Source organism: Chionomys nivalis, chromosome 3, assembly GCF_950005125.1.
Source record: "Chionomys nivalis chromosome 3, mChiNiv1.1, whole genome shotgun sequence".
Classification (NCBI taxonomy): Eukaryota; Metazoa; Chordata; class Mammalia; order Rodentia; family Cricetidae; genus Chionomys; species Chionomys nivalis.
The window spans coordinates 44,556,256-44,568,743 of NC_080088.1; the positions used below are offsets into that span (position 1 = coordinate 44,556,256).

Sequence of the window (12,488 nt, forward strand, 5' to 3'; positions counted from 1 at the left end):
GAGGGGATCTATAAGATGTGTGTCACCCAGCAAAGGAATAGAAAAATTGTTTAACTTACTCAATTAGCAGTGTCCTTAAAGAGCATTCAAATTCAAGTTCCTATACCACATAATTGTGACTAATGAGAGAACAGAGAGCTATCCTGACATGTATTCCTTTCTCTCTATCTCTATATTTCTTTCTATCTATCTATCTATCTATCTATCTATCTATCTATCTATCATCTATCTATCTATCTATCTATCCATCTATCTATATATCCATCTATCTGTATCTATCATTTCCATGTGTGTGTGTACATGTGTGTCACCACATTCATACCCTTTGTACACACCTATCTCCATCTATGCACACATATCACACTCCCCCCACACACAAGCATGCATGCACGCACATACGCATGCACAAATAGTTTATACCACTTCTGAAAGTGTATTTTAGGCCACGATGAATTATATTTTTTTCATGTTATGACTTTCATGCTGCTGCCTATGTGCCAGAGCAGGGATAAATGTTCTCTAGTCTTCTAATACCATGAAAAAGTAGATCTAATCAACTTCAATTTAAAACTTAAGAAACAAGCCTGAGGCCAGACTGTGGCCACATCCCATCATTCAGGAGGCAGAGGCAGATGGATCTCTGTGAGTCTGATGCCAGTCTGGTCTACAGAGTTAGTTCCAGGAAAACCAAGGATACAGAGAAACCCTGTCTTGCACCAAAAAGAAAAAAGAAAAAAAAAAAAAGACGCCAAAGCCTGAGTCCAGGAAATCACCTACCCAAAGCAACACAAAAACCAATGGAAGAAAAGTGGATCAGCCTCAGGTCTGTTTGATTCTAAGGCCCAAACCTGCCAAGGAAGAAGAGGAGAGGGAGGCATTTCAATTACCTGCAATGCTCCACACTACTTCCTATTAGGAATTTAAGCATGTTATTTTATCTCAAGGTAATCCAATGAGATAAGCATCTATAGTCTTGCTGTAGACATTTGGAACTGGGCTTTAGAGAGTTCAGAAATCTTGCTTAAGGTAGCTCAGCCTATGCTGGAATGCCCTGGTCCCCTGTGCCCCTTCCAGCCAGCCTTTCAGCTTTCCGAAATGGGCAGTGAAGACTTCGAAGTATACCTAGGGGAAACCAATAGACACAGCACTGAACTACACATTTATGGTCTCATTTTGAAGAGCAAGGGGCTGCATTTGATGAGCTGTGAAGTGCTTTTATCCCTGGCTGTCTCCAATTTTTTTAGTAATAGAGTTTTGAAATGCCAGTGTTACTATTCTTTTGCAGTACTGGGTGTGTTTCAAAGACGCATTAATGATCTCAATGTTATAAAATGCTTTAGGTCCTTTTTTCACATGAAAGGCAATCTCTCTGGGTGTTTATGTAAGTTATAATTAGGTTAGTTAACTTCTTTTGTGCACACATAGCCGTGCTATCATCTGCCACCTCTTCTCTGACTTTTGGAGTCAAGATTTCATTTTCTCTTAATTGACCTTCAACTTAATTAGGTTTCTGAAAGTCCAATCATGTAGTAAATAGAAAATATTTATGCTTCCATTGTATGAAACATCAAAGTGGTCTGGATTGTAGATGGTTTCCAAGATCAAAGCTAGCCGCCTGGGTCCTGTTATTATTGAAGCAATTAGTCTGACATTGCTCCCTTTCCACTGTCCCCAAAGTGTAATTTAGAATGGGAAAAATACTGATAATTTTCAAGAAAACTTTGGTGAGAATATGAGCTTTGGCCAGTGATGAGTGAATCGCTAAATACGGACAAAGCCTGCAGAGTCACAAAAAATATTTTGGAACAGATTACATGGACATGTTGAGTTCAATTAAACACCCAATGTGCTCTATCCAAGAGGAACAACAATGTGCCCGGCCCTGTAAAACTATTCAGTCAATGCTAACTGAAGGTATAGATAGAAAATTCAAAATAAAGCTCCTTCTTAATAGCTTTCCAAACTCTAGAAATAAATGGTGCTGGATACACATAAGGAAAAAAATTCTAATTTCAAATTCCTCTGGAATCACCTTTTTCCCTCCAACCTTCATAGAGTGCATTTATGTGAAATCAGTCACGACACCAGTTCAAATAAGTCGTGGTACCTCTAGTTGCATCGTGTAAATAGATGAAATTTATGAGACTGAATTAAAGAAGCATGCTCTCACTGACAGAGAAACAGCCAGGAGACCTTTTATCACCTTATCTGACCTTCCTTCTTTTGTTAACCTGAGTTCTCTTCCCTTCCAAGCCAGAGGCTTCAGGATTAGGTCCAGCAATCAGGATGCCTAAGAAAACTACCGGTGGGAGAGATTATTATAATGAACGTACCCTGGATACCACTAAAAAGGGCAATCTTAGCACTGGTAACTTTCCTATTGCCACACATTGATTCGTTTACTCAGTTACCAACAGATGTTCATGCAGGACACATAAAGGCTGGCACAGTAAGGAAGGGAGACATAACAGTTTCAACCGTGGAGCTCACAGCAGATTCTGTAGCTGCTTCTTTTTATTTCTTTCAGATAGCCTGCCTCTGTGGTAGGTCTGTATCATTACACATAGCCATTTTACATGCAACATCCATTTTCTAAGTGGTAGGAGGTCCTGGCACCTATAGAAGGCTAAATCATTGGCTCAAAATCTTTGCCATTAAATAAGCTTAGTGAAATTTATGCAGTTGACAAGACTTTTGCCTTTCTTCATCTTATATAGCCAAGATTTCTTTCAGATATCAACCACAAGGATACACTACCTCTTCTTTGCAGGTCCTAGGTGCACACTCCCGACTGCAGCTTCCACCATGCATCAATAAGTTCCTGGTTCTGTCACATAGCAAAGTTCAGTAAATACAGGCTGCTGGTTTTAATCTGACTCACCCTAGAGGGGACAGCTTTTCCTGGTTGTGGAGAAATTGCTAAAGGTTGCTTCTATATCTCATTCTTCCCCCTCCTGAGCTGACATGCTAATGTCCCCACCTTCTGCCAGCCCATAGTTCTCTCTGAGTGGCTCACATTGTCACCCTTTATAGCTTCTCTTTCCTCTCCATCTCCCATTCACCCAACTCTGCATCTAGAACTAACTGATTCACCCTATACAAATGGTGGTGGACATGAGACACGAATTTCACATCTCTTACCCACGATGTCTATTGATTTAGAGAAAGCAGAAGGAAGTTGCTTCACAGTAGGCAAACAGGATTGAAGACACCTGCTGGGTATACACGTGTGTATGAGCACCTACCAAGTCCAAAAGGCTAAAGGCATGGGATCCCCAGGATCTAAAGTTATAGACAATTATAAGCCACTAGGTGGCCACTGAAAGCTGAACTCAGATTCTCCGGAAGAGCAGCAAGCATATACATAACCACTGGACAATCTCTCTAGCACCTATATGTGTATTTTCACCAGACTCTGCAGTACTTTGATTCAAAAGTCACCTGATGAGGAAATTTTAGGAAAATAACCTCTCAGTGTAGAGTAAGATCTTCTCTAGGTATTTGTGGCAACACTCAGCCAGTCTCTGTGCCAATCTTACTTTTTCCAAATAACACTTTTGCTTATTTTTTGGGAATTTCATAGGATATACTTAATCATAATTATTCTTCTTTCCCAGATCGTCCATCTCCTCCCTAAACCCCAATTCTCCAATTTCATGTTCTTTCCACCCCTCTTCTCTCATAGACATGGAGTATAAACGTTCTCTGACACAGACAAAGAACTTGTGTATGGCAGACTTAAGACTCCTAGGTCTAACATGGTAACTTTTCATCCACACACAAGAGAGTAATCATGGTGAAAGCAATTAATGCAATTAATTTTAGTACTTTAGATGCTAAAAGTGCTCTTTGTGCTCTTTGCATATGATTTTGTATGTTTGCCTTACACCTTACAGGATAATAAGTCATCATCTGCATTCATAGATAAGGGGCTAAGGAAAGGGGTGTCAATGGAGACACAGAGGGAAATCAAGCCTATATCTTCTGACTCCTAATGTAGAAATATAGCAACTATGTCACTATGGGTTATGCCATTTTTTCCAGCACTCTGAAATTAAAAATCTGCAACATTTACTTTCCAAGTTCACTTATATAATATTTTTTCTTTAGTAAGAGTCTATTCCTGGGCCTGGAGAGATGACTTAGTGGTTAAGAGCACTTACTGTTCTTGCAGAGAACCTGGGTTTGGTTCCCAGTACTCAGAGGCCATGAAAGCTTACAACCATCCATTACTCCAGTTGTAATGGATCTAATGCTGTCTTCTGACCCCTAATGGCATCAGGCAGGCAAGTGGTGCACAGATCTACATGTGAGCAAGATGCTGAGACACATAAAGTACATAAATCTAAACATAAAATCAAAGAACTTATTGAAACAAATAAAACAGATCAGAGAGGTTCAGAACATGATTGAACTGGTTCTGAATCCATTCTTCAGCAAATACTGGTCATATGAGTTTGTATAAGTTACTAGCTTTCTGCAAATTTGCCTTCCTGTTTTCCAACTAATACTACTAACACCTAATTCTGAGAACCACCATTTGGATAGGTAAGGATGTCTAATATCTAAAACAATGCTCAGATGTGTATGTAGTGCTTGTAAATTAAACCCTTTATTCAAATTTCATGGTTTTGTGCATTTCCCCCAATATTAAAAAGATTAAATGAATAAGAGGGTTTTTTTTTTGCCTAAGCCACTGTCATTCTGATGGAAAGAATCTTGTTATCAGTGATGTAAGAATAAGAAAGCCCTGATTAATGTTTTCAGGGCCTGAAATTTGAAGTAATAAAAACTAGAGGAGTCATTTGACGATTGCAAGCTCTTCCAACAGCACATAAAGAATAACAATGAATCTCTCTGTGCAGCATTTGTAAGAACCACATTTTTATTATAACCATATTTTGAACAAGGACACCTTTTATTTTAACTGTATTAGGCATACTACAATATAATTCATAATGATCTTTCTTAGCCTCACCTACACAGAATTCATTCCAAATGAACTTCGAAATGACCATTCCCATAAGCCATGTAAGAGGACCTAGACTATGATGTCACTGGAGAAATAATAGTAAGAACAAGCATTTGTACTCCTTATTAGTAGCTATGAATTGACTTCCGTAAAAGGAACTTTCTGGGTTTTAAAAGAAGGAAGCAAGTGCTTGGACTTGGTGGTTGACCAGAGTCATCCTTTTCTGAATAATGCACTTAACCCTAGCATCTATCCAGCCTCTAATGGCTTAATAAACACTTTGTTGTTTACCTGCTTGTGTACCAAACAAGTTCAGAAATAAGGATGAATCTGAAAGACACAAACGCTTCTGTGTTAGAGTTCAAAATAGAAGTAGTAACTTATCACATTCAACTAGCCACACACACAAATACAGGCATGCATGCACGGATGCACACACTCACACACCACACACACACACACACACACACATCAGGTGCCCTGGGATGGGATATCTGCCTGTATGAGAACAGGAAGGAGAGATCCTAGATGCAGCTTTGAGAAACAGAGGACCCAATTCCCTGACCCCAAGCTAAATTCCAAAAGGGCAAAATGCACTAGCTAGTTATGGTGGCATATACCTGTGATCCCAGCTATCCTTTTCAAAAAGAAGGGTTCTAAGTCCAAGAACCGTATGAGCAATATAGTGAGACACTATCTCCAAAACAAAGGCAGACAAAAAACAAACATGACAAAAAGAAAAGATGAGACAAACAGAACCAGTGCGTTCCCAAGTATTTTAGTCAGGGGGAAAAAAAATCCCATATTATCCCCCAAGTAATAGGCAACAATAGGGATATTAAATAACTAGATAGACTAAAACAGTCAGAGCAAGGAATGCTCTGCAAAACTACACATATGGAACCTGTGACCCTAACACTAGGGCAGAGGGATCTGAAGGAGGGCACCAGAGCAAGTCATGTTGAGACACTACAGCTATGACTGTGCCTATTATGGTAGTGGTGCTGGTGCTGGTGTTGGTGGTGCTGGTGTTGGTGGTGCTGGTGGTGCTGGTGCTGGTGTCGGTGGTGCTGGTGGTGGTGGAGTTGGTGCTGGTGCTGGTGGTGGTGCTGGTGGTGCTGGTGCTGGTGGTGCTGGTGCTGGTGGTGGTGCTGGTGGTGCTGGTGGTGGTGGAGTTGGTGCTGGTGGTGGTGCTGGTGGTACTGGTGGTGGTGGAGTTGGTGGTGGTGGAGTTGGTGCTGGTGGTGGTGCTGGTGGTACTGGTGGTACTGGTGGTGGTGGAGTTGGTGCTGGTGGTGCTGGTGGTGGTGGAGTTGGTGCTGGTGGTGGTGCTGGTGGTACTGGTGGTACTGGTGGTGGTGGAGTTGGTGCTGGTGGTGCTGGTGGTGGTGCTGGTGGTGGTGCTGGTGGTGCTGGTGGTGCTGGTGGTGCTGGTGGTGGTGGAGTTGGTGCTGGTGGTGCTGGTGGTGGTGCTGGTGGTGCTGGTGCTGGTGGTGCTGGTGCTTGTGGTGCTGGTGGTGCTGGTGCTGGTAGTTCTGATAGTGCTGGTGGTAGAATATGACCGTGTGTTTTTTCTTGGCTGTGTAAATGGCAGAATAGTGAGGCATCCATCTTCACTAAGGATTTGTCAATTATGTGCATGTAGCTGCAGAAACAAACATATCTTAAGATTCATTTTCCAATATTGAATAACTAAATAAATTGTAGAATCAGAATCAAAATTGTCTTTCCCACCAACATCTGTTTACCATTGTGCTACAAATTGTGAAGCCATGTGTGTCTGAAGAACATTAAAAATGGTGAAAATAGGTGAGGACGCACAGTTAAATGTACTGAGTTATTTCACTGTTGGTCATCTCTACCTTATTTGTTCATTTACTATGTGTGTGTGTGTGATGTGTATATGTGCATGTGCGCATGTGTGTGCATGTATCTACACGTGTATATAGGTATACGAGTGTGTATACGTGTGAGGAACACAGATTACTTCAGCTGTCTTTGTCTATCATTTTCTATTTTATTGGTTGTTTTTGTAGTTGCCGTTATTTTGTTGGTTTTTTGTTTTGTTTTGTTTTGTTTTGTTTTCCCTGGAGGCAGAGTTTCTTACTGAAGATGGAGTCCAGCAATTGACTGAATTGAGTAGACAGTGATCTGTCTATCTGTCCTTACCCAATCCTGGCATTCCAGACATGAACCAACATGCTCAACATTTTACATGGGTCCTGGAGATAGGTTTGGTCTCAGGTCCTCACATTTGCATCAATCTCAACTACCACTTCTTGTGTACCTTATTTTAGTGGATGACCTGTCTTGATTCCCAAACAAAAATCCTGAATCTTATTTTTTTCATCTTTTATTTCCTTCTCCATTGTATCTAGCCCCTTTCTAGGTGATCATTTCTGGACCCCTGCATATTCCAAATCTGTTCTCTCCTGCACATACTTTTGTCATAAACCTGGCGCAGAATATTTCTAAATTCCTTTATCAGCTTCCAAATGGGCCTCCCATGCTGCTAGTTCCAGCACTTTATTGATGAGGAAATTGAAGAAGTGTGATGCTGGGCAAAGTACTAAACTCTCTAATAAGGGAGAACATTGAGGAGTCAAGCCTCAATTTGAGCTCAAGTATATGAAATTTAAAACTAAGCTTATAACCTCCTCTATTTTATATTCTATCCTGTAAGGAATCTTTTTCTGACCTGCCAGCCAGTTTCCAAATAATGACATGGAGACTTCTTATTATGAAAGTTTGGATTACAGCTTAGGTTTGTTCCCAAATGGCTCTTATAATTTAAATTAACCCAGTTATACTAACCTATGCCCTTTCATATGGCATTGCCTCGCTTTCATCTTGCACTTCCTGTTTACTCTCCATGTCTTCTGGTATTCCCTCAAGCTCCTAGGTTCCTCCTCCTACTTCCTCTCTCTGCCCCAAAGTCCCACCTATACCTCCTACCTACTTGGCTCTCTGCTTTTTATTACACGAACACAGCAACACACTTTCAAGCAATGTACAAATATCCCACAACACCATCTCTCTACGAATTGATATATCATCAGCACCAATACATCCAGTTTATGTATTATCCTTTGAACTGATGGGCTCTGATGACCTAAATAGCCAATCATAGAAAAACTTTTTAAAGGAACCTTGCTAGTCATTTTAAGCTGAAAAGAGAAAGAGAAAGTGGAGGGTTAAACTCATGTGGATGGTTCTACAAAGCACAGTCTGGGTTAGGCTAGGCTCAAAACTCAGACTTCCTACTCCTGACCTCTAAGACAGCCCAGTTTTGAAGAATAGGTTGTGAAAATTGCTAAGGACTTTTAAACATGGTTCCCGTCATATATACGTGATAAGCCGAGGGCAAGGTGACAGACTGTAATAAGAGCTCCATTCAACCATACTAAAACCATATCCCAGGACCCCTACTTTCAGTCCAGGTTTTTGTCATTATTGTTCTTCTATTTAGCTTTTCAATATCTCATCTTCCCATTTTGTGCCTATAAGAAAATAAATAGCTAAGTCTAAAGCAAAAACATTGCCAACAATAGCAATGCCTTGGCCTGTTGTTTGCATACAGTTTGAGAGCATTATCCAAACGTATTCTTACTCTGTTCTCTCTGAAAGTGGGAAAAAATTTTATACTGATGATAAGATGAGATGGAAGGGAACTGCAGGCTGGCCTGATGCTTGTTGGCATACATGACTCTAACTCAGGCTCAGAGTTTATGTAGACAGGTGCCTTTAAAACTGATTCCCAAAACCATAGAAGAAAATCAGAAAAAATACAGGCCAAGAATTTGAATGAGTTGTGTATGTCAAAGTTGATTCTATTAATTATTTTCCTCCACAAAAGCTGAGCATATTGAATGGTGCTTGGGCTTGCTTTTCTACCTGCACACAACTAAATTACCATTTCCTGGAAAATAACCTTTGGCTTTAAAATCTCTATGTGTTTCTCTGTATGTCTCTCTCTGTCTCTATTTCTCTTACCTGTGGTGTGTGTGTATGTGTGTGTGTGTGTATGTGTGTGTGTCTGTGTGTGTGTGCATATGTAGGTGGGGACCTACTTTCAAGTGTCATCTTCAGGAATGCCATCAAATTCCTTCACTTGGCCTGGAACTCACCAGTGAGGCTAGATTACGAGCTCATGCTACGGTGTGCATTTTTACCTGGGGGTTTAGAATCAAACTCAGGTACTCATGCCTAAAAGCCAAGAGTTTTACTGGCTGAGCCAAACACCCTGACTGGGAAAAACATTTTTCTTAAAATTCACACAGTCATAAAACTACCCTGGACCCAGGAGGTCATGTCTCCTATTTTACCTTGTAAGTCAGAGTCATCTTAGTAGAACTATTTAGAGATTCATAATAAATTAGACTATCAGATAAGCTTTTTTTAAATTCATCACAAGTCAATTATAGTTTTGTTAGGCACTGCCAAAGGCAAAAGAAAAGTACAAAGCAATATTGAACATCCAGTGAAAGTGAAGGCCAGACGACAAGCAGGTCTTTTGTGCACTGTGAGGCATATCATATTGCAAACCATACATAAAAGCCAAATTTGCTTAGGTCATACACAGTTACAGAAGGGAACACCTGGAGCAAAGATCAAAGCAATGACCCATGGTAGTTTTCTTGCTTTTTACATTCTGGAGTACTTTGAAAACATAGGGTGGAGTTTTCAGTGGGAGCAGTTTAACCCTCTTATCATCGGACTACTCAAAGCCATCTCTAGCTAGAGTAACAATAACAGTGAGAAAAAGAAAACTGCCAAGAGATACACTTTCCCGGTGACTAAGAACACGCACTGCTCCTGGAGAGGCCCTGAGTTCAGTTTCTGAGCATCCATGTCAGCTGGCTACCTACAGCTCCATCTTAGACTATGCAGTACCCTTTCTGAATTCACTGGCTCCAGCGCTCGACTCATCTATACATCATATATACACATACCCACACAGATACATGCGTGCATACATATAATCTAAAAAATAAATCATAAAGAAATCCTTTGGTTACACCACTTCCAGAAAAAAAATCACAAATAATATAAATGGCTATTGGAATGATTGAGGAGGAAAGGAAAAGAAACCTTGGGATTTATTCCCATAAAATGCTGTTATAAAAGTGTATCATTATGTAAGCTGACTCCCCTTTCCATCCATCATTTTCCAATTTACCTGAGCTTGCTGGTGACCAGTTCCCTTTACCTGTTCATGAGGCATGTCAAAGATGCTTTCACAGAATCGCTTTCCTGTCTCTCTCCAACCAGATACTTCTTCTAACTCTATCCAGGGTAGCAATTCTAGAGCCTTCTCAAGCTCTCATACGAACCTGTGAACCCATTCTTCCTAAAGCTTCTCACACTGATGCCATTTGTCCCTGGAGCATCCTTTGCCTCTCGCATAAGAAACCTCTCTCTCTGCCCTTACTACAGATCCACCCACTATCACGGAGTCCAAGAGCAATGAAGCCACCACAGGACGGCAAGCTTCCCTCAAATGTGAGGCCTCAGCAGTGCCTGCGCCTGACTTTGAGTGGTATCGGGATGACACCAGGTATGTACCACACGCTCTATGCCCCACGTTCCAAATTATGATCTCAAAGTCTCCCAGAGCCTTGTGGCAAGACCTCAGTTGTCCACAATTTTGTGCTTTTTCCTTTTCAACTTCTCCTTTATTACATCACCCAAAATCTGAACCCAAAAGCTCTCAGATAAATTTAAATGTGAGGAATATGGTCCAGCTGATAATTTCCACCTATATATTTTTCTTGGATGTAGTACAAATTTAATTTTAATGGGACTCAGCCATTGCTATGTCTTCTCTATGGATGGACATCAGTTCTGATAAGAGAACTTGACTACAATGAGTAACTGAGGAAAGAAAACAAGTCCCTATTGACTCTCCTCTTTTTAAAAAACTCCAGTGTAAAAGAAGAAGAAACCACTAAGCCACACCCTTTATCCCTATCCCTTCTAACTCTTCTATCTGTTCCTCTTAGGATAAACAGTGCGAATGGCCTTGAGATTAAGAGCACGGAGGGCCAGTCCTCCCTGACGGTGACCAATGTCACTGAGGAGCACTATGGCAACTACACCTGCGTGGCTGCCAACAAGCTGGGCGTCACCAATGCCAGCCTAGTCCTTTTCAGTAAGTATGTCAAAACAGAGCCTGACGGTTTAAGTTACAGGGTTCCCTCGCTTTGACTTGAAACCATCCCTCATTCCTTAAAAGTAAACCTATACAGAAATAAGAACATTCCTGTTGAAACCAGAATGGAGGCTCCTGGTCTCAGCGGACAAGATTTCCAAAGGGGAAGACTTCACCTCTGTACTCCCTTACTTTGGAAAACTGCCCAGTTTTTCATCTGTGTCTCTTGGTTTCATTTTTTTCCCTGGTTGGTTAGTTACTCTTCAAGAATATTCAATGGACATATATTTCTTTTGTGGCCTCATCTTTAAGAAACTGGGGTAACTTGAGGGCCAGGAAATAGATGGCTGTTAGTCAATGCCGGAAGCAAGAGTCCCTGGGAAAAGAAATACTCAGTGAGAGTGAATGAAGCCCTAGGAAAATGAGAATCTGGAAAAATCAAGTGATTTTACTGACACAGAGTAAGGGTATAATGAACGATTAAAGCCCAGTATAAAACATGAAAGAGAAAAGGCTGCAGGACGGTTTCCCTGTGACAGCAAGGACCTGATACACCATTGGCAGCAGAGGTAGAACAGTGGGAAAGGGCGGGTCTCTGAAGAGCAGAAAAGAACCTGAAAGATGGCTGAGAAGCAATCAGCTTTTTCAAAGGTACGAAAGTTAAGGAATCCCTGTTGTGGAGTCTTGGTCACTGGCAGTATGTGCAATCAGGTCTCTAACTCCACAGCCTTGTTGGTCAGGTAGCTATAATTCCAGATTCAAATGTTCCTGAGATGCAGAATTTGCTGAATGAGATCACAGAAAGATGACACTGTGTGGAACACGGAGTCTTTATTTATCAGAATAAGTAAGGCAAATGGTTAGCCTTCTGAGCTCAAAATTCACTTAGATTAAATAGAAAGCACTTTTAAGTTTTATTATTACTTGAAGATAAGAAACCACTAAAAGCTTATTTTCCCCTCTATATGTGCTCAATTAGAAAAAATACACCATAGCTAGGAAAGATGTCTTCATCTTGTTGTATTCAATTTAGGTGAACCTTCAAGGAAAAAAAATATTCTGGGAAGAAAAATCAATTTAAGTAAGAGTTCTCTTGAAAGACAGAATCAAAACTCTTTGAAAACTGCTGGAGAGATAGCGCCACTTATGAAAACCAACAGCCACGAAGTACGCTAAATGGAGCCTTAGCTTTCTTATTCTTAACTAATTCCTCCTCGCATGGGTCTGTGGTCGTTTGATGAGCTATAGATCAAACGATACATCCGTGGGAAGCTGGATACTCATATGCTGTTTACTTGTCTCTAAAGACTAAATGTACATAGTCTTTGCTCCAGCCTCCAGCTGGAGCACTTAGGGACTAAAGGA

At 40.8% G+C, this 12,488-nt stretch overlaps 1 protein-coding gene across 2 annotated transcripts in view; it reads left to right on the top strand.

Annotated features, from left to right (window-relative positions):
• The window catches only part of Lsamp (limbic system associated membrane protein), a 635,169-nt gene that overhangs the window by 586,810 nt on the left and 35,871 nt on the right, over window positions 1-12,488 (top strand). For both annotated transcript variants that reach the window (XM_057763641.1, XM_057763642.1), the window contains exons 5-6: window positions 10,409-10,529; window positions 10,975-11,123. In XM_057763641.1, coding sequence (XP_057619624.1) covers window positions 10,409-10,529; window positions 10,975-11,123 — 270 coding nt within the window. The remainder of the gene's footprint in view (window positions 1-10,408; window positions 10,530-10,974; window positions 11,124-12,488) is intronic.